Raw genomic sequence first — 23,192 nt, 5'->3', positions numbered from 1 at the left:
GAAGAGAGTCAAATTTTTTGAGTGATGAAAGGGTTGATCTCATGGACTGGTCACCTCAAAGTCCCGATCTCAACCCTATAAAAACGAGATGGGGCACGAAGGAGAACTCCAAAGAACCAAGATGAACTCTAGGAATTATTGAAAAACGAATGGAACAATATTACCCACTCATTATGCCAGAAATTAATTCAGTCCTGTGGTAACAGATGTCAGGAGGTTATTGATAGTAAAGGGATGTTAACAAAATATTAATAGTAAGGGTTTCTTTTTTGTTCTTGTTCTATTTTTCATTGTTTTTCTAAGTGACACTTTTGGCCATTGCGGTTTGGAAGATTATTCGTTTATGTCCTCGTAATTTACGAAATGTTTATTCCATTCACTTGAAATTTTCATGAAGGATAGATATTAGATGTATCTAGATATGCGTAAAATATCTAGTCTCAACATTTTGCTAATCTTCTTTAATAAATATTTCAATACATTTGTTCTTACTAATCCTTATATTATGGCTGCTACTGTATTATCCGAAATGCACAGGATTAAATATCCATTACGGCTGACCTTACCAATCGGTTTCGCGTAAAGAATACAATGGAGTGTTAGATAACAATCCGATTATATAACACTACGCTCATCAGAGTTAGCCGATATGGAAGGGAATATGGCAACTGCTCCATATCGGCTAACTCTAATGATCGTAAAGTTATATAATCCGATTGTTATGTAACACTTCATTGTATTCTTTGCGCGAAACCGATTGGTAAGATCAGCCGAAATTAATATTTAATAGTATACATTTCGGATAATACACCCACTCTACTGACAGATGTACGAGTGCATTTTTTTCCTGACTTATGATCTCTTAGACGACTCACGTATATATATATATATATATATATATATATATACTGTGTGGACTAAGATCCTCATTAACAGGCCGCTGATATTTATAGTATTAAACACTTTCGGTGTGCAAATTAGGGACCCCTTCATAGAGTAACTGCTGCATATGTTGAGTATATAAACAGTTTGACTGCTTGTTTCTCTGGAGATTGTCAAAATGCTGTGGACGCCTCTGGGTTCTCAAATGTACAATACGTAGATCGAGGTGTAAGAAGAGAGTTAGCTTCGAGCAATCCATAGTGAATATAAAAAATGGATTTTTTTTTCTCTTATCGAAAAGCGATGAGCAGAAAAAAATCTTGCTGAGTGTGCGGAAAAGAATACTAGAGTTACGGAGTGGAGTATGGGAAATCCAGGTTATATATTTTTCATAGCGAGTGGAACCTCTTACCACTTCCGAGGTTCCACTCACTATGAAACATGTAGTCCAAATTCTCCATGTTCCACTCGCTATGAAACACATATAGCCCGAATTTCCCATACTCCGTGAGTCTAGTGTATATATTCGAATGAGCGAGAAGTTGAAAAGACACTTTCCGGCCACTTGTAATAAAGTACTCAAAGTCAAAATGTAAATAAAATATTCGGTTGTCTGGAAAGTTCGTGCCGATTTATAGTAGCTTACCTTTCGACTTATTTTAGAACATGGTTGAGTCCATAAAACAGGATTTAACTACACCTCCATTTAGAGTACAGTTTAAGCTATCTTTTCGTGGAAGAAGGTTTATTTTCCTATAACCTGTGTTAATTCTGTAATCCTTTAAAATGGAAGATGAGAAAGTTCATTTTCGGCACTTGATGCTTTGGGAACCAGACAAAAATTGCTGCAGCTCGGCTGGGATGTGTTACCCCACCCTCCATATTCACCAGATATTACTCCTTCAGATTTCCACTTATTCAGGTCACTGCAGAATAGTCTTAATGGTAAAAATTTCAATTCCTTGGATGACGTAAAAAAGATACCGTGATGAATTCTTTGCCATCAATTCTGAGAAGTGGGTACTTTCAAGTTAAAGGAAAGATGGAGACGCATTGTGCAACAAAATGGTTCATATTTGGTTGATTAAAAATGTAATGGCAAGTATTTATTGACCTCTTTCTTTCCTTTAAGAATCGGCACAAACTTTCCGGACAACCCAATAGTTAATCCATGATCGTTAGTCGGATAAAATATATTTTGTTTCGCCTATATGTGCGTGAGTGTGTGTGCGCGCGCACTGTAACGCTTTTAGGGCTGAAGTCAGGTGCAATGAAGTACCCGCGAACAAGGTACCCATTTAACTAACTGTAATCATATAATACTTCCTCCTACCCCAAGCTGTTTGGATGTCTGGAAAGAGTATTTCAACTGGAACTGAAAACTGGAGCATGAACCGTGAATAGAGTACACTGGATACTAAAACTGATGTTTTACAAATATTCGTTATGGGAGGGGGAAATAGCCACTTTGCTAAAATATTTATATTTGCAACATCTACTGTATGAGCTAATTGTAACCAACAGGGAGAAAATTTAGTCAAATGCTCAAGAAGCTATACTCTTTATAATTCTTACGGCTATATCACGTTGAAAGCACCGGTTCTCGTCCGATCACCGAAGTTAAGCAACGTCGAGCCTAGTTAGTACTTAGATGGGTGACCGCTTGGGAAACCTAAGTGTTGTAAGTGGTAAGTAGGAGTGGCTGTGTGGTAAGTAGCTTGCTTACCAACCACGTGGTTCCGGGTTCAGTCCCACTGTGTGGCACCTTGGGCAAGTGTATTCTACTATAGCCTCGGGCCGACCAAAGTCTTGTGAGTGGATCTGGTAGACGGAAACTGAAAGAAGCCCGTCGTATATATGTATATATATATATGTGCATGTGTGTGTTTGTCGCCCCCAACATCGCTTGACAACCGATGCTGGCGTGTTTACGTCCCCGTAACTTAGCAGTTCAGCAAAAGAGACCGATAGAATAAGTACTAGGCTTACAAAGAATAAGTCCTGGGGTCTATTTGCTCGACTAAAGGCGGTGCTCCAGCATGGCCACAGTCAAATGACTGAAACAAGTAAAAGAGTATGTTTTGGTCAAACTCCAGTGTTTGACCCAAGCAAAAAAAAAAATAAGTAGTAAGCAAGTAGTAAACGAATATGAAAAAAAATACACGCTGGCGAACTGGAGGAGGAGAGGACTCGGAAAATTCGCATTGGGAATGTTCCGAGTCCTCTTACCACTTTCCTGTTCGTCGACGAAATTTTTTTTCGTCATATTCGTTTTCTTCACATTATTTTACATCTATTACACTATTTTTTTTTTCCATTTTTGTCACCGGGTGTTAACGTTGGGTTTTCTGATCCTGTGAGACTGATCGTGTGAATTTTCCGAGTCCGCACCCCACCTACCCCCGTCACAAAAATTGAAAAATAAAAATAGTATACTAGATGTAAAATAATGTGTAGTAAACGAATATGAAGGAAAAAAATTTCGCCAACGAACGGGGAAGTGGTGAAAGGACTCGGAACATTCCCCGATGTGAATTTTCCGAGAACTTTCCCCCGCCCCCCCCCCCGTTCGCCAGCGCGCATTTTTTTTTCATACTCGTTTACTACATGTTGTTTTACACCTATTACACTATTTTTTCTTTTTCTTTTTCTTTTTGCTCGGGTCAAACGCGAGTTTGATCTTTTTTTTTTTTTTTTTTGATCTTTTGGCTACTAAAGGCTGGTTTGAAAGGTTTTAGAAGTGCTTGAATTTCACATAACGTTGACTAATGAAACCGCAAGCGCTGACACAAAGGCTGTTACTAAATATCCTGAGCAACCAAAAGCTTTATTGCTTTTCTTTTTCGTTGCCTTGTTTTTGTTTATGTCTTACTCTGGATACTACTTACTTGGATATTTCTGTGCCGACCAAAACTTAATCCGGATAATTGGTGGATTTCTTATTTTGTATTATGATAGGCTTAATATGTGGCCACGCAATAAATGGAAATATTCTCAGAAGTGTTTTAGTAGAAGTTTATAACATCCCCCCACGTTACACCCTCTCGTCTTCTGAAAGAAACGGACACATATGATAGTGTCTGTTTACATACTCGTGAAAAGATGAAATAATCATGGCTGGAACGATTTTGTTGATAGCATCATAGTTATATTATCATTGCGCAAATAATAATAATAATAATAATAATAATAATAATATAATAATAATAATATAATAATAGAAATTGAAAAAAATGTGGCATCTCAAGGCAACTACAGTACCAGTGATTGTAGGATCTCTAGGAATGATAAGAAGAAAAAAAAGGTACTGAAACCTACTTGAAAATGATACCAGGCTTACTATCCTTACAGGAAGTGCAAATAGTGTTAACTGGAACGACTCATGTACTGAGAAGAGCATTATCGCTGTGAAAACAATATCCATTCATGAATTTATTTATTTATTTAAATACATATTTTACCTGTGAATTTGCGTGTGTAATCTAGGAATGCATACAATGAGCTTCTCTGCCCTAGGTGTACGGAAAACACTCGGCGAGAAATGGAAGAAAATTTAAAGAAAGAAGGAAAAAAACAACAACAATAATAATAATAAATAAATAAAATAAGTAACGTTTCAATGTATTTTAAATCTTCCTCCATACACCGAAACTTCTGAATATACAAGAAAATGAACAACTGGATCTAAAATATTTAACTGCCACACTCCATCCATTACAACTCTACACTACTACGAGGGAACCTCTTTGCGTCCCAGGGTTAACTGATACAATAAGTTAACTAATGTCCTAAACGTAACCCAGTATGTTTTCCCTTTGACCTTTCAATTGTCTGACTGGCAAGACATAAAGGCATAATAATGAATGTAATAGTAACTGATTAGAAATTCAGTTTTCTTTTGAGACATCCACTAAGCCAGATCTCATAACCATATTAAGTATTATCTTTTTAACCCTATTTATTCATCAGTAATATAAGCTTCTTTACAGAGGGGAGAGATGAAAATTTCCAGCACATTTGTATTTATGTTTAACAGAAAAAATTAAAAGCAACGGACGGGTCTTTGTTTCAACCGTGCAATTTGCCCAGTTGTAAATCCGGCACCGGGGGAAAAAAGACCTAATGCTACTCTCTTCTCTTAATATTCCATGCATTTACATAACTTAATTCACTTCTATATTGTGTTGCTCGCCTTGCTAGAAATGATAAGTAGTCACACCAAGTATCTTAAAATAGGAGCACTCCGTCGGTTACGACGACGAGGGTCCCAGCTGATACGATCAACGGAACAGCTTGCTCATGAAATTAACGTGCAAGTGACTGAGCAATCCACAGACATGTGTGCCCCTAACGTAGTTCTCAGGGAGATTCAGTGTGACACAGAGTGTGACAAGGCCGGCCCTTTTAAAATACAGGTACAACTCATTTTTGCCAGCTGAGCGGACTGGAGCAATGTGAAATAAAGTGTCTTGCTCAAGGACACAACACGTCGCCGGGAATTGAGCTCACGACCTTACAATCGTGAGCCGAATGCCCTAACCACTTAGCCACGTGCCTTCACTATTTTAAAATAACAGTGACATGAATAACGTAATTGTAAATATAAGACAAACAGACGAGGTAGCCACGGCTGGAACAATATTGATCATCATTCGCTTGATCAGAGCAGAATTGATACTAAATAACTACAATAAAAATCATGCATTGCCTGTCAGAGAGTGCAGTTTGATGCCCGGAAATATGAAATATCCACAGACGACGGTCATTAACCTTCATATGAAAAGGGACCCAGATTTCTTAATAGGGTAGGAAACTTCGACAGAGAGATTTCCATGTTTTTTTTCTCAAGCACCGTACAAATTGTCCAGAGGAATAGTACAGTCGACTTTTATAATAATAATAATAATAATTATTATTATTATTATTATTATTATTATTATTATTATTATTATTATTATTATTATTATTATTATTATTATTATTATTATTATTGTATACAGTGCTCAGGTGCACCACAACTTGTCAAAAGTGCGTATAAAGCATATGCAGTAATATACAAATGTCTGGGAAGTGAACAGTGTATGAGTCAGATACCTGCTTGCGTGTGAATGGAGGGGAGAAAATCAGGTGTAGTGTTGGCGAATCTCAGGAAGCATGGAAGTTTTGAAGGATGCAGTGCTCCGACAACTAACAACTGATGCCAGCAGTTTGTTCCAAGCTTCAGCAACTCTTAGCATGAAAAAATGTTTCCGAAATTCATGGGAGCTGTGCTGTTTTCTTTGTAAACATGTCCACGGGTGTTAGAAAGGTGGAGTTTGAAAAGGTGCTCAGAGTTATTGTTAGTAAGGTGGTTAATAATTTTAAAAACGCAAGTTTGCCCTAAATCTTCATTCTTGTTTTCAGTCTTTTAGTTAGCCCTTGTTTCATACGTTCTGAGTAATATAAAGTTTTTCTTTCGTCAGTCCCAACTTACTCTGGTGATTGAAAAAGAAAATTGATAGAGGCGCAGGAGTGGCTGTGTGGTAAGTAGCTTGCTAAACAACCACATGGTTCCGGGTTCAGTCCCACTGCGTGGCATCTTGGGTAAGTGTCTTCTGCTATAGCCCCGGGCCGACCAATGCCTTGTGAGTGGATTTGGTAGACGGAAACTGAAAGAAGCATGTCGTATATATATATATGTGTGTGTGTGTGTGTGTGTGTGTGTGTGTTTGTGTGTTTGTGTGTCTGTGTTTGTCCCCCTAGCATTGCTTGACAACCGATGCTGGTGTGCTTACGTCCCCGTAACTTAGCGGTTCGGCAAAACAGACCGATAGAATAAGTACTGGGCTTACAAAGAATAAGTCCCGGGGTCGATTTGCTCGACTAAAGGCGGTGCTCCAGCATGGCCGCAGTCAAATGACTGAAACAAGTAAAAGAGTAAAAGAGTCCCAACTTACTCTGGTGATTGAAAAAGAAAATTGATACATTTATCGTGATGTATCCTATATACCACATGTAATACACAGGACAGGTAAAGGGTTATAAAATAAACAAGAAAAGAAAAAGGAGCTTACCTATGCCAATCTTTTATCGAAAAGACATGAGAAAATATGGCATCTTGACCAACTCCTGTGGCATGTTATGAATATATTGATAACTAGTGTTGACTGTAAGTAATAACAGCGTAAAATACATTTTGAGCTGTCAGCTGCCTTGTTTGTTCGAACAGCAATGCGTGACAGCTAATTTTATTTCGACCGTTTCTTCTATGTTGATGTAAAAGCGTCAGGAGAAAAAGGCTACAGCTGTTGTTTCGATTGGATTTCTATTAAACTTCAATCGATCTATTGACAATCTAGACTACATTTCTTTTCCGTTTGTTCTTTAGCTGTCGATGGGCAGCTTGAATGGAGGCTGGTTGGATCAAGTTATAGTGATGAACTGAATTGCGTTATGTATGAGAGAAATTCATAAACCTTTTATGTCTATTATATGTGTATAAAACTATATTCATGTGTGTACAGATTCGGACATTTATATTTGCATGTTTATGTATGTATGCATGCATGTCGAATGTATGTATGTATGCCTATGGATATATAAATTTCTTTCTTTTCTAATCGTTTGAGTTCTCCCTACAAAGGAGTTGGTCCCTAACAAAGAAACAAAACCCCATCGCCGAAACTTTGATAACAAAAACGGTAAACGATTACGTGTGGAACTTTAGAAAAGTCTTGCACACGTTTGCTGTTTCAAATACAGATTATTTACAGATTGTATTCAGGAGTGGCTGTGTGGTAAGTAGCTTGCTAACCAACCACATGGTTCCGGGTTCAGTCCCACTGCGTGGCACCTTGGGCAAGTGTCTTCTACTATAGCTTCGGGCCGACCAATGCCTTGTGAGTGGATTTGGTAGACGGAAACTGAAAGAAGCCCGTCGTATATATATATGTATATATATACACGTGTGTGTGCTTGTGTGTCTGTGTTTGTCCCCCTAGCATTACTTGACAACCGATGCTGGTGTGTTTACGTCCCCGTTACTTAGCGGTTCGGCAAAAGGGACCGATAGAATAAGTACTGGGCTTACAAAAAGAATAAGTCCCGGGGTTGAGTTACTCGATTAAAGGCGGTCCTCCAGCATCGCCGCAGTCAAATGACTGAAACAAGTAAAAGAGTAAAAGAGTAAAAGAGTAAAAGAGTAAAGAGAGGGATAGCTGGTTGCTTTACCTGAAAACCCTTACTTTTCGAAATTATCACTTAGACATTTAGTAACATAGCTAAGTGCACCAATAACTATCGTAAACAATACGAACTTATTATCTAGATCAGGGGTTCTCAACCATTTTCTTTTCATCTATGGACCCCTTTGATAACTATTTTACTCTGGTGGACCACCGTAGCCATTCGACGTTTAAAAACTAGTTTTATAGATACTTCTTTCAAAATCCATATTTTGTTCATCACACATTCACTTGTGTAGTTAGAGAAAGAAACCAAGCTGTTTCATGTAATATATACAAATACATACAGCTAAAGCAAATTTTTTAAGGATCCTTAAAATACTATTGTGGATCCCCAAATTACGGATCTTTACCTTTTGATCTACAGATTCAAAGAATAATTTTTTGTAACTAAACACTTTCAAACTTCGGACATTGGTAGAATGTGTCATATAAAATATCTTTTACTCTTAGCATTTTTGAGAAAGGCTTATATTTATGAAGTTATTTCACGTTAAAGTTGTCGTATTTCGGTAATTTCAACCAATCAATGACGTGTATTCAGCTGAATAAAATTACTGCCGTTGTTTGTCAACAACAACTATCGGCGCTGTATTTTTCATTTGTCACTGTTATTTATAACATCGTTCGTGTGTTTTTACTGGTTTAGCTTTAAGGTTTTAGGATTAGGGTTAAGGTTTTAGGGTTAGGATTGTCTGACAGAGTGGCCCACTTGGCCCTCAAAATATCTTTGCCTATAGAGAATAGGCATTCAACTGCAGCACTGGATGGGATGGCGGTGTTATACTTGGTGAACAGGTAGGCGGCGAGCTGGTAGAAACGTTAGCACGCCGGGCGAAATGCGTAGCCGTATTTCGTCTGTCGTTACGTTCCGAGTTCAAATTCCGCCGAGGTTGACTTTGCCTTTCATCCTTTCGGGGTCGATAAATTAAGTACCAGTTACGCACTGGGGTCGATGTAGTCGACTTAATCCCTTTGTCTCTCCTTGTTTGTCCCCTCTGTGTTTAGCCCCTTGTGGGTAGTAAAGAAATATATACTTGGTGAACAGGTCAATCAAGACCTGCTCACCCAAAAAGGCGACTTAAGTCAGGACCTTCTTTGAGATGACCTTCAGCCAGGTCCCCACCAAGTTTTGCGCCTTGGACTTCAGTGACCTGTAGATCTTGCTCTCCCAGAACCGAGTGATGTTGCTGAGGAAACCATCTTCCTCATCCTCATTACTGATGGTGCTGCTGCCCTCCTCATTGGTCTCCATTAGGGCTGTTTCTACGACGGTCTCCATGGCGTTCGTTACTCTGCTAACCTGGCTGTTATTATTCTGTTCCATCCAGAAGAGGCAAAACTTGGGGTAGAAGGCATGTTATTCTAAGAGGAACCCAAACCTTTTCGAGATTCCTACCAGTATTACGTCTACCAGAGGACTGCAGTACATGAGATATTTGAACTTGGCCGCCTTCAACTTCATAGAACACGCACCATGGCCATCTATAACAGTAAAGAACAAAATTATTGTTGCAAGTCAAAAAGTCTCTCATCAATATTATAGGGCTGCCCCTGCTTACAGCTCTGAATTAATTATACTAGTCTTTAGTATTTATTTTAAGTTGCTTCGGACCAACTATTGAGAGTTAAGAATTTGCGAATATGCGACATAATGCTTGAGCGAGATACGAACTACCAAATTCTCCGTTGTATGGTGGGGGTAACTATCATGCCAGTATTTCGCCTGCCGCTACGTTCTGAGTTCAAATTCCGCCGAGGTCGACTTTGCCTTTCATCCTTTCAGGGTCGATTAAATAAGTACCAGTTATGCACTGAGGTCAATATAATCGACTTAATCCCTTTGTCTGTCATTCTTTGTCCTTTCTGTGTTTAGCCCCTTGTGGGTAGTAAAGAAATAGGTATTTCGTCTGCCGCTACGTTCTGAGTTCAAATTCCACCAAGGTCGACTTTGCCTTTCATCCTTTCGGGTCGATAAATTAAGTACCAGTTGAGTACTGGGGGCGATGTAATCGACTTGCTCCTTCCCACAGAATTTCAGGCCTTGTGCCTATAGTTGAAAGGATTATGATTGTTTGGACTATTCCATCTTTAAAGATAAAACATTTTTATATCTTTACATCTACACTATTTTGATCAGTTTAATCTCCGATAATCAGTAAATATTCTGTCCTTGAATGTGTGTAGATTGCCAGCAGGGATGATTCGAATTAACAATCTAAGCACATGCATTCAGTGGTGTAGCAGATACGAATACTATGAGCCTTAGTTTTGAAATGAAGGTTCCTTGTTTGAATCTTGTCTGGTATTATGTGCATGTCCAGAAATAAAACTCTTGATGACAATCAATGATGAAATCTATCAAAACGTCGCGTAGAAGTAAAAATGAAAGAGATTTTTAACTTATAAGGAATGGTTTAATAAGTTCTGTAAATCATAATCTTAAGAATATGACATTGACGTTACTGTTACGAGTCCCAGGACTCATAAGGTCCGTTACTCGGTTTCCATGGCATATAAGTGACCAAGATGACAGCATTCCACCTGAACTGGACGCTAGTCCATCATAGGGTTATTCATTTACAGTTAAACGAACTGAGGCAGCTTGAAAATGAAATGTTTTTTCTCAAGAACAGAGCTCACCTCCCGGTCCTGGAATCAAAGCCACGACCTTGCGATCGCGAGTGCATCGTCCTAACCACTAAACTTCCATGCATCTCAAGAAACCATGGATCTACGATGGGAAAGTTCCTCTCCTGGACAGAGTGAAAGTTTTCTTTTTATGGAAGACAGGCAGTTGTCCGCGTTTACTTGTTTCCTCTTTCTACACCACTACTAACTTTACCCAAAGAAAAGAAGGGACCAGCATCACACAACTTGATAACTGTTTCGTCACAGACGTTGGCTTGAGAAACCGAAGAGCCGGAAGTAAATACTGCAAAACGCTCTCACAGTTCTGCTAATCTACCACCTTGCACTGGTACTTTATTTATAAACCTCGAAAAGATGAAAGGCAAAGTTGACCTCGACAGAGTTTGAACTCAGAGGTCAAAGAACCGTCAGAAACATCGCTGTAGAGTAGCTAGGGTGATGCAAACGAAGACGCTTTCATGAGGGCGACTTTTGGATCTGCTTTGTAAGCCTGTCTAGGGTACAAGGGATGGGTAGAAAAGACGGCGAGATGGCAGAAACATTAGCATGCTGGGCGAAATGCTTAGCGGTATTTCGTCTGCCGTTATGTTGTGAGTTCAAATTCCGCCGAGGTCGACTTTGCCTTTCATCCTTTCAGGGTCAATAAATTAAGTACCAGTTATGCACTGGGGTCGATGTAGTCGACTTAATCCCTTTGTCCTTGTTTGTCCCCTCTATATTTAGCCCCTTGTGGGCAATAAAGAAATAAGGGATGGGTACAACAAACACAAGGGCTGCTCTGGGCAGTAAGCATTCTATCTACATTATTGCTCTATCGACTTCACCAATTTTTTGCATTACAAAATTATGGTTTAGAATTTTAGCACAAGGCCGGTAATTTTTTAACGGGAGGTGGTAAGTAGATTATCTTGACCACAGTGCTCAACTGGTGCTTATTTTATCGACTTCGAAAGGATGGCAAGCAAAATCGGTCTTAGCGGGATTTGAACTCAGAACACAAAGAGCCGGAAGAGACGGCAGTAAGCGTTTTGTCCGGCGCGCTTAAAAATATAAACATGCTTCATTACTGCTTTTATTTATGTGACATGCAATGTGAAAATAATATGGGGCTGAGTTCCTTTAAATCACAATGACGAATGCGTCTTCACATCGATTACTTGGTGCAAGGTAGCTAAACAAAACTTATCCATCAGGTCACAAGAATAGATGAACTCACAAGCGTCAGTTTGCAAGTTTTCAATGCTAAAAAGGCAATGAATTGTTTCTGTTTTGTTCTTTTTACTCTCTTTTTTTCCCCACCAATAACTTATATTTACTTTGCATTTCCGAATGAATAAACTCAAAGAATTTTTCTTATGAAAAAACATTGAAAGCAATTGGAAATCAGTAGAATATTGTATAGAAAGATAACGATGGCGACCAGGAGGAGGAGGAGGAGGAGGAGGAGGAAGAAGAAGAAGAAGAAGAAGAAGAAGAAGAAGAAGAAGAAGAAGAAGAAGAAGAAGAAGAAGAAGAAGAAGAAACTGAGTAAGGAGACTAGTGGCAGCTATTTGTGACTAGTGGTAGTTACTTGTGATTAGTACTTGTGGTAAGTGATAGCTACTTGTGGTAACTGATAGCTACTTGTGATTAGTACTTACAAGTGATAGCTACTCGTGACAATTACTTGCGGTAAGTGATAGCGGCTTCCGACTATTGACCGCTACTGAGCTCAGACAAATCAAGTGATGTCTCAGACAATTCACCAAAATTGCTAGAGCAACTTGTCCATCTTGCTGCTGACAACTGACCAAGACATCTCTCTTTACTGTTTTTGTCTTCTGCAGTGTTATTACGTACAAACCAATTTAGAGAAGAAGATAGAATGAACTGTATGGTAGTATTAAATCGCCTAGTCATTACAAATGCTTGGATCTAAGTCAGACTGTCAGACTAATGACAGTTACCTGTGACTAATAATGACTACCTCCGACTAGTAACAGCTTCTTTGTAGATAGTACAGCTACTTGTGGGTAGTGATAGCTGCTTCCGACTAGTGACTAGTGATTGCTACTTCTGACGAGTGACTAGTGATGGCTATTTCCGAATAGTGACTAGTGATGGCTATTTCCGACTATTGACGGTTACTTGTGATGAGGTTGGAGAGCAATGCCCGCAGCCTTTTTACGTAGCCTTCGACGCTGGTGTGGAAAAGGAAGGCTGAAACTATGACTCATTGGTTGCTGCAATATGAAGCAACACATCAAGATATCAAGTTATCTTTAGACTGAAGACCTGGTCTGAATGCTTACAACAGAGTCCTTGCTAAAAACACCAAAGGGCTAGGTGGTACTGTTAAACTGGGTGAAGATTCAGTTTAACATCCTGGAACAGGTGTTGTCCATATCGTGGTCTTTGGCGCAGTTTTCGTTTTCTAGGGCTTTCACGTCAACTCGAATCTATAGTGGAATGTATTTGCTAAAAGAGACGTCCTGTGAGATTGCACTTAAAATCACGTAATGGCGAAGCGAACCACGCAACCGTGCCTGCATTCAGTCACATGTCTCTATCCCACCACCACGCAGTGTTGTTGACAAGATACAAACTGCTGACCCTTCAGATGATAGACCAACCTGCTATTGACTCCACCATCAGAAAATCAATTGTTTACTTCGATTTCAACGATGTTAAATAATCAATACAAGAAGAGGGAAATTATTGAGTCCATAATTCAAATATAATGACTGAGTAATTAAGCTTAAGAAAAAAAACTTAGACAAGTGGATAGTGACACAAGACAATCCCTGAGCATAAACAACAATGTTTAATGACAAGCTGAGACCAAGTGGTTTGGGGATCGGCTTATGGATTATTTTTTTATTTTATATTTAATTGATTTTCTCCTTACTCAGTTACTTTTTTCTCTTTCTTCTTCTTCTTCCTGTTCGCCATCGTTATCTTTCTATACAATATTCTACTGATTTCCAGTTGCTTTCAATGTTTTTTCATAAGAAAAAATTGTTTGGGTTTATTCATTCGGAAATGCAAAGTAAATATATGTTATTGGGAAAAAAAAACAAAAAGAGAGTAGAAAGAAAACAAAACTACTACAATTGTTAAGAACGAGTTTGATAAACTCGCTCCTTACATCTTTTTTTTCTCGATACATGTATGCATTTATCCTATTATTCTCTTCCGTGTGCAATGATAAATAGACCATACAAAATGTCTTCTGCGTTGTTATTTTGAAAATAAAACACAGTGATGCAAACAAATTTGTGACACTATATGAAATGCTGGTTTGGCAATCACATCAACTTTGAAAAAAAAAACTAAATGATTTTGTAAAAAATATTACTTGACAGAGTGCGTAGCTCAGAGATCAGGGAGTCTCTCCAAGGTGAGCCACTACTTCTCCACGTTGATAGGTTATAGCTCCGGTACTAGAGATGTGTGATTATAATGTCGCAGGAAAGAATCACAAGACGGAAAGCTGAATAAGCCATTTTAAGACCTGAGGATGGACCAAAATCCCTGAGACCAAAAGCAAGATAGCTGAATCTCAGTTGGTCACGCTTGAAAATTCAGCCAGAAGGATGGTTGCTTTTGATAGGACCCTTTGGAGGAAGTGCCTGAGGATTATACCCAACAACTCTCTCGGGAACAGTGGGCGGAGATGGATGGGTGAATATATAAATTATGACATTATAAGATATTTGACAAAATATAAGATACTTGGTACTTTGCGTAACAGTTGAAAGTCTTTGAGTTTCAGAGTGATACATGAGAAGGGGTTTTAATTTCTTTATCATCAGAGAGATTTCCTCCCAGAAGAAACGTGATACGATCTTTGGAAACTTAAATCTTGGTGTTGATTTTTCTTCTCGAGAACCGAAAGTTATAGATTAAAATGATGTTTTATTTTTTGATATGGTATTGATAATATATTCCAGAAAAGTGGCATTTCATCAAACTGTATACTTTCTCTGATGTCTAACATCCTTTAGCAATCGGTCATTTTTTTTTCCTCCGGCTTCTCAGGATAATTAGTAGTAACATATTTATCAGCACTGGCAGTTTCACCACTCATTTATCTTCTGCAAATTCAAATGCTTCACCCTTTCATTACTGTATTTATTTTGAGATGCTCTGTGTTTCTTTCAATTAATTTTTAATATAACAAAGAATTTAGTAAAATAACTTAGTTATCATTAAGCTAGTGTTAGGAACATAAATTTTGACTAAGGTTTGGTGGAAGATTTTAATTCAAAAATTCTGAAAACAAGACATTTGTACAACAGAGCCAGAGCCGGTTTCATTTTTCTTTCTTTTTTCCTTTTTTGTTTTTATTAAGTTTCACTTGTCTGCAAATCATCATACATACATTTCTTTAAATTACCATTGTACATATCAGCACCTTACATCGAGTCTGAACTTCTATCCGTACACTCAACAGCCGTACCATTTTAAGTATCACATTAGCTCTGAAAAAAAATAAGGTCCGAGCAGTTAACAGAGTAACTTCTTGAGCACTGAGCTTAATTTTCTCCCTATTGCCATGCATTATTCTCACTATAGACATTGCATGCTTTAATGTTTTAGCAATGTGACTGAATTTTCTCTCCTGCATTGAGCCTTTTTAAAACATCAAGTTTAATATCAATGTAATTCCTTTACGGTTCCTTTTCGCATTACTGCCTTCAGTTCCGTCTGATAGCTTCTTTGCAAGTAAATAAAACTGTGGCAGCAATCAATAGTTATCCACAACAAATATGTAGTTTTAAAAATAGAGCTAGGAAAGTACTATTTTGTGGGAGCAAAAAATGTTTGTTTTATTCTTATGGATGCAAAACTGGGAATAAGCAGACGAAAGAATGAAGGATGAGGTGGAAAGAAATATTGCATAATTACAGTTAGTTGAAGGGTCACCAGATTCATGGGCACTTTGCTCCTTTCACCTCTGACTTGAACCAGAAAATATATATACACACATGCTCTCTCTCTTTCTTTCTCTCTTGCTCTCTGACTCTCTCTCTCTCTCTCTCTCTCTCTCTCTCACACACACACACACACACTCTCCCTTTCTTCCTCTCTCGATACACGTACACTCTGTTATATTGATGTACAATATATGTAGCTACAGACACAGCCTATCATGCTGATATTACTGTTGTTGTTGCCAGTTAGTTATTCAACAGTTAGCGGGTTGGTAGCGGTGGAATTATTGATTGTATTGGTTTTGACGTCGATGATAGTGGTAATGCTGATGATGATAAGGGTATTGTTGGGGATGGCGGTGGCCATATTGATTTTATTAATTGTATTGTTGTTGTCATTTTGTCTCAAGTCAATCTTCATTGGACTACGATCAAAAACCTTTCATTTAACTTTTAAAATGCTCTAGGGTACCATATTATCTCATATGATTGTCCCTTATTTTAAATAGAATTGTTTATCTTGGTGTTGCTGTTGATCATTAAGGAAGTAGTGAGTTGCTAATGGAAGTGGCTGTATTGATGCTGGTTATGTTGGTGTTGATGATAGACATTGGTGGGGATAATGGCTGAATATATATATATATATATTTATATTTATATATTTATATTATATTTATTTATAACTTAACCTTATGTACTTTATAAAATCTCTGACGAAGCCTAGAGAAACACCCAAGTACCTCAATTCCATCTACTTATTACTTCAGTCTACTGGAGGAATAAAGGTAGAATGAGGTATTTTTGCCTCTTGGCTGAAACAGCTGTAAGTTATTGTCCCAATTTATATTCCTGTATGTTATATTTTAATAATTACTGGTATCTTTATACATTAATATATTTTATATGTAAAGCATAATATGTTATGCATGTATGTATATTCTTGTAATTGTCATTTTAGTAAATAAATAAATAAGTTGACATAATATGTCTAAAAGTTGATGAACCACCTATTGATCCCCTCCATTTTTTTATTGTTCTCTCTCTCTCTCTCTCTCTCTCTATATATATATATATATATATATATATATATATATATATATATATATATATATATATATTCATCCGAGTGTCAGTTAGGACAAAATTACAGACGGTTCCACAAAATTAGTGGCCTTACTTTTTAATTTTCCTAAGCATAAAATTCTGTACCTTAAGTTTGTCATAACGTCTGGGTGTCTGTACTTCAAAGCATTTGGTCTTATACTCTATCGTTTCTGCCACCATCCTCATTCCAGAGTTGATGTGATTATTACATATATGACCTCCACCGAGATCAACTTTGCCTTTCATTTCTTTCAGAGTCGATGTAATTGACTAAACGCCTCTCCTCAAAAAACTGCGGACGTTGTACCTAAATTAGAAACAATTGTTACATTTATGACCAACTAGCGCCATATTTTCTATTAAGTGTGACGTAATATAGGTGTATGAGTGGTTGTGTGGTAAGTAGCTTGCTTACGAACCACATGGTTCCAGGTTCAATCCCACTGCGTGGCACCTTGGACAAGTGTCTTCTACCATAGCCTTGGACCGACCAAAGCCTTGTGAGTGGATTCGGAAAACAGAAACTGAAAGAAGCCCGTCGTAAATATGTATATATATATATTTTTCAGACTACAGTATCCAATATATTTTTCTCTCTTTAAGACAGTAGTGATTAGAAAGAGAATTGGTAAATCATTAAACAAAGTCACAAATAAAAAGTCGGAAAAAAAGTTACATGTAATGCCATCATATATGAATAGTGTTGTCAATATCAGTTAATAACTGATTTAAAATATTTTGTTTTATTACTTGTTAATGGTACTTTAATAAATTGTGACTGACTTGAATATTTTTGTTTGATTACCTGACTTTATTTCCTAGACAAAATTGTGACTTTATTACCGGCCACGGAGTTGGTAGATATCTCTTATAAGCAACTGCATGAAGCAGATCTTCCCTACACAGGATCTGTAGACCTCTTAGTGAACTATTGAAGCAGTACTAGAGTTCAATGAACTATATTCTAAAACCTTAAAGAGCTGCAACGTAAGATCTATAACTATTCAATTACATATAATTATTCAGTTACACGTGTCTTTCAGCTGAGATGTGAAGCTGGATAAACAAGTTTGTCGTTGGTTTATAAGATCAATTGATTGAGTTGACATGTCCTTCAAAAACCTAGGATCTGTGGTAAAATTCATTTGGATAATAGAGTCCTTGGTTAAGAAATGATTGTGCGATGAATAGTGTAGAGCCTCTCTCGTTTGTTCATAAATTCGGTCGGTGTCTTTGGCAAACAGCTATTTTTCAGCTTCGTGTTTTGAACTTGAAAATAACAACTTAAGAACTCTAGCTTAAAGGAATAATGTAATGTCTTCCTTTCGTAGCGTTAGCTTTACAATTATTAATATTTCACCACCCGACCTTGCTTGCATTTGAACTGTTTACTCGTAATGAAAGCGGGACGTCTGAAGATGAAATAAACAGTTGATCGAAATAAAGGAAATAAAGAGATTGAGAAAAGATGGCAGACAGACGATCAGAAAAGAAAAAAAATGTGGTAATAAAGTAAAGGATCAAACAAGCGCTGTTGCCATCCCTATAGTACATCGCACGTAAAAATGTAAGACGAAAATGAGCTTCCAAATCTAGCTTCTAAATCTCTTATTTACCAACGAATCGACATCAGCCTTGAAAGGGATCTGATAAATAAATAATCTATTCTCTAACTACGTACGGTATGCGGTGACGTCTGGATGGGATATTTGGCAATGAAAAGAGAACTTTACAATCTCTTGCAAATGTTCTCGGGGCGGATGTCCCTTCTGTCTAGATAAAAGGGAAATGGCGCTGTTGACAACATTGTTGTATTTTCTTCTTTTTCTTTCTTCTTTCTTTTCTTTTTTTAGGGAAAGTGGTTCTTGTTGATGTAAGTGGTGATGGTAATATATATATATATATATACATCAATACATATACACACACACAGATAGAGAGAGAGAGAGGAGTTGTTTCGTCGGGGATTTTTTGCTCTTTTTTTTACCTTTTTACAGAGGCACTGGCAATGAAGGGATTTGAGAACGACCAAACAGGACACACTACTAAATAAATAAAACAAATATGAAGAAGAAGAAGAAGAAGAAGAAGAAATGTCTCATAAAATGAAAATAGATAGATAGATAGATAGATAGATAGATAGATAGACAGACAGACAGACAGACAGACAGACAGACAGACAGACAGACAGACAGACAGACAGACAGACAGACAGACAGATAGATAGATAGATAGATAGATAGATAGATAGATAGATAGATAGATAGATAGATAGATAGATAGATAGACAGACAGACAAAATGTAAAAGAATAAAAATTTAAAGGGAAACAGTCCAGTCATTGTTTACGATGGTGTTCACATATGAGATTTAATTTTGAAGCGAAAAATTCTTTCCATGTCCTTTTGTGTGTCTGTGTGTGTGTGTGCGTGTGGTTATTCCTTGTTGACGAAGATTTTCTATTGAGACAGACCAACGATCTTTAAACATATCTTACCAATCAACAGTCTCTACATATTCAACAACGACTATATATAAAGATGATACATACCTGAAGACCATTAAGAAACTGATTTCTCCCTTTTTGTATTATTGTCTTAAAACACAGCTATGGAAAATCTACCGAACTACCAGAAAAGTATGCACCGTTCATGGAAAATTGTTCTGTTGGGCATTTTAACTCTAGTGACGTTTGCTTCGAGCCAAAGTACCATGGATACAGACCTTGACCGTAAGTACCTAAATTCCTACCTATATATTTACATACATTCGTTCATACACGCACACGTGCACATACGCATACATACATACATACATACATACATACATACATACATACATACATACATACATACATACATACATACACATACATACATACATGAGCAACAGGGTACATACCAACCCGTCTGGAGCAAAGTATGGCAAAAATTGGAACCTTGGGGAGAGAATGCAAATCCTTAATTCATATGCTACATGAGCAACAGGGTACATACCAACCCGTCTGGAGCAAAGTATGGCTGAAATTGGGATCTTGGGGAGAGAATGCAAATCCTTAATTCATATGCTACATGAGCAACAGGGTACATACCAACCCGTCTGGAGCAAAGTATGGCTGAAATTGGGATCTTGGGGAGAGAATGCAAATCCTCAATTCATATGCTACAAATGATCATGATACTGGGAAGTATAAAAGACCTTCTTAGGATGCTATCAAGTGGGTGACTGAAGAATTCAAAGAGTAATAAAACATTCGCTTACAAAGATTGGTTAAATACTGAATTTCTTTACCAAAGTTGTTTTTATGCTGAAATAAACACCGTTTATTTGTGGTTCAACAGTTTGTCTTCTTTCAAATTTCTCAGTTTGATTACCCTCGCCAACTATTCTGGTTTCGTTAAGTGCTACAATGTCTACATAGAAATTTTGAAGTAACTCGAGCAACAAGTTATACATCATTCAAGTCACTCGGGAATTTTGAGGTCCAGAAACGTCCTCAGGTTTCTAAGTTCTCAAAGATAAGAGTAGTCTTGTTTTTGTTTCGTTGTTGTGTATATAAATGGATACACAGCAACAAAACCGCATCCAATAGTGGGGCTCTGGTTCGAGTGCTTCATGGTTTTGAGCCCCTATTGCTTCCAGATATACTCTGACCCGGAGTAGTAGCACCTATCAGGGTCCCAGTTATGGGTTAATTAAAGTATTAGAGCTTGCTTAATTATGCATGTGAAGACTGGATCATAGTAGATTCGGTGGAAGAAACCTTCATGGTTCAATGGAGGGGAAAGGGAGCTGCAGCAATGCATTATGGAGTGTAGAGAGCAAGATGAGGCAAGTAAGACATCTTAGTTATCTACAACATCTGTCTCCATCCCCAGTCGTATCGACTTGGTCTTGCCACTGGAATGAACATGGTCGTGGACAACGGAGTGAAGTCGACGGTGCACAACTCTTCTTCACTTTAAACAAAGTCATCATTAAGAATGATTACATGGTCCTCGTCGCCCCGACGGACAAACATGATGACAAATGGATGATCTCCTGGATACGAGTTCTCAGTCAGACAAAGTTGAAGCATGCGATGTTTAAGGAACCATCTCTATCCCTTTCTCAACATGATCTAAGCGATGCTGTTCCTATGTACATCTGATCAGACATTTCATATATCTCTCGAGAATATTTAATACTAGCAGTATTGCCCGGCGTTGCTTGGGTTTGTTTCGACCCTTTAGAATTGGAATTTTTGAAAAGTAAAACTTTTGCATTATGTAGCTTGTTATTCTCTTTAAGTGAACATTTTTCTGGTTGAAATACACTGAAAAATGGCAACACAGCAGTCAAAAAATCGTTAAAAAATGGGGATTTTCATAGAAAAAAACCACCTTTTTGATGTAAATAATTTTTGGTGTTAACATGGTCCAATTTGAATTTTATCTTCTACGGAATGAAGAGCAAGCCTTCTTCTATCATACTCTTAATTTTGGTCAACTTGCGCCGCAGGATCTCAGAGGAGATGGTGTTAGTTGAAGGCTACCAAACCTGCCACACACACAGACAACTTCAGCTTTATATATATATAGATTTCAATCGAATAATAAGTGACTATCATGCATCCACCACCAACGTATATGTTCTGGACTAGAGTTTTTTTACAGTACACCAACTCCTTCCTCGTCGTTTGTGGACTTGTGATTTTCAGAAAAGAAAGGAAACAGCAAACAGAAAAGAAAACAAAAGAAACAGCACGAAAAAATCATAACGAATGGGGGGAAAAATACTCCTCAAAAATTGTTTATGTAGTAATCACATCCACACTATCTTCGCTCCCAGTATCTAGGTTTCACAACACAAAGCTATTGCAACAGTGAGTGATGGTTTCTGTGCAGTGAGCTACATTATTGCGATTCCACTTGACAAAAGAGTTTATCCACCAGGTACTACCTTTATCTGACAATGTTAGGGAAACCACCGTTGACTCAAGGGCTCTCGAGAGGTAATACTTTTCAGCAGGTGGTGTGGCATATATAGCCTCTCTTTGTTTACTGGTTCTCCTATCCCAGATGAAAAGTCATGTTGGCCAAAGCTTCATCCTTTGACTTAGTATCAAGTTTATAAACTGATTCTAACGTATCATTATTCTCTAAATCTTTCTGCTGAAAACTTTCATTTTTTTACCTCATGTTTTTGTGAGATTTTTATTTATTTATTTTCAAAACTAGCCCTTTTGAAATCACAAATTAATAACAATATCAATTGAGACAGGTTGTCCTCTCTGTCAGGCAATCCTAAAGCAGTTACATTCCAATACACATACACACTCCTTAGTCATAGATTTCACTACTTCCTGTCAAGAATAGTTGAAACTTTCTTAATGGGAACAAGTCATGAAACAGAAAAGTGTTGAGATAACAAATCATCGTTATTATACAGTGATTCCAATTGAAAAATAATCAGAATAATTTGGTTAATTGTTAATTTCACTTAAGTAATTTTCTTTCTATTGTTTCAAAAATTTCATGTGGTAAGCTCCACGGCCGTCTTCAAATCTTATGGTTTAATATCCGTTTACTATTATCTCTCTCTATATAAACGGCAGTTTGTCTGTGTGTGTTTCTGTGTGTCTGTTTGGTTGTACCCTCACCCTGACCACGGCTTTCAACCGATTCTGATGAAACTTGACACACACATAGCCCAATGTCATAATTCAAAACTAACGCAGTGAAAATTTTGAAAAGTTCCCCCAGTTCTGAAAAAAATCGATAAATTCGACAGAAACACAAACCACAGACTGTCTAGGGGGCGCAACTCGACCTTTTTTAACTCTCAAAAAAATTTACCATCATTTTTTTTCCATTTTTTTGCTATTTTTTGGCTATAACTCTCTAAAAATGCTTTATAGTTATTTCCCTTACAAACCTGAGCAACGCCGGGCGATACTGCTAGTCCCAAATAAAACTTTAGGAAAAAGCGACTAAAACAGATCAGTGATCAGGTTCTTATACATGAAAGGTCATACACCAAAACAAACTTTCAATGAGATGAAAGAAGTTTATAGTGACGACGCACCATCATACGACGTAGTCAAGCACTGGTATCGCCAGTTCAAATGTGGTCGGACATCGCTGGAAACTGCTCCTATTCCTTGACGACCACATTCTGTTATTGATGACGACACCATCCATAAAATGGAAGCCATCATTTTGGAGGATCGCCCCATAACTATTCGGCAACTAACCCAATAAGCGAAGATAAGTATAGGGTCCGTGGAAAACATCATTCACGACCATTTGCACATGTAGAAGTTGTCTGCATGATGGATTCCCCGAATGCTCACACCTTTTCAGAAGCAGGAACGAGTCAATTGCTTCCATTGTGCCAAGAAAACAAAGAGCACTTTTTCGGTAGACTTATCACGC

The 23,192-nt window shown here is 37.6% G+C and overlaps 2 protein-coding genes and 1 non-coding gene across 4 annotated transcripts in view; 2 read left to right on the top strand and 1 right to left on the bottom strand.

Annotated features, from left to right (window-relative positions):
• LOC118765995 overlaps nucleotides 1–7,254 on the bottom strand; it is a 41,891-nt gene extending 34,637 nt beyond the window's left edge. For both annotated transcript variants that reach the window (XM_036509003.1, XM_036509004.1), the window contains exon 1: nucleotides 6,936–7,254. The gene's annotated coding sequence lies outside the window, so the exon portion shown is untranslated. The remainder of the gene's footprint in view (nucleotides 1–6,935) is intronic.
• LOC115219174 overlaps nucleotides 1–23,192 on the top strand; it is a 170,231-nt gene that overhangs the window by 115,540 nt on the left and 31,499 nt on the right. The window contains exon 2 of the mRNA XM_029789282.2: nucleotides 19,385–19,507. Coding sequence (XP_029645142.1) covers nucleotides 19,387–19,507 — 121 coding nt within the window. The 5' untranslated portion in view covers nucleotides 19,385–19,386. The remainder of the gene's footprint in view (nucleotides 1–19,384; nucleotides 19,508–23,192) is intronic.
• On the top strand, nucleotides 2,452–2,570 carry LOC115219581. Its single transcript, XR_003882336.1, has one exon. It is a non-coding gene; the product is annotated as a 5S ribosomal RNA (ribosomal RNA).

This window comes from Octopus sinensis, linkage group LG14 (genome assembly GCF_006345805.1).
Source record: "Octopus sinensis linkage group LG14, ASM634580v1, whole genome shotgun sequence".
NCBI classification, from domain to species: Eukaryota; Metazoa; Mollusca; class Cephalopoda; order Octopoda; family Octopodidae; genus Octopus; species Octopus sinensis.
This window is presented reverse-complemented; position numbering and strand designations above follow the sequence as displayed.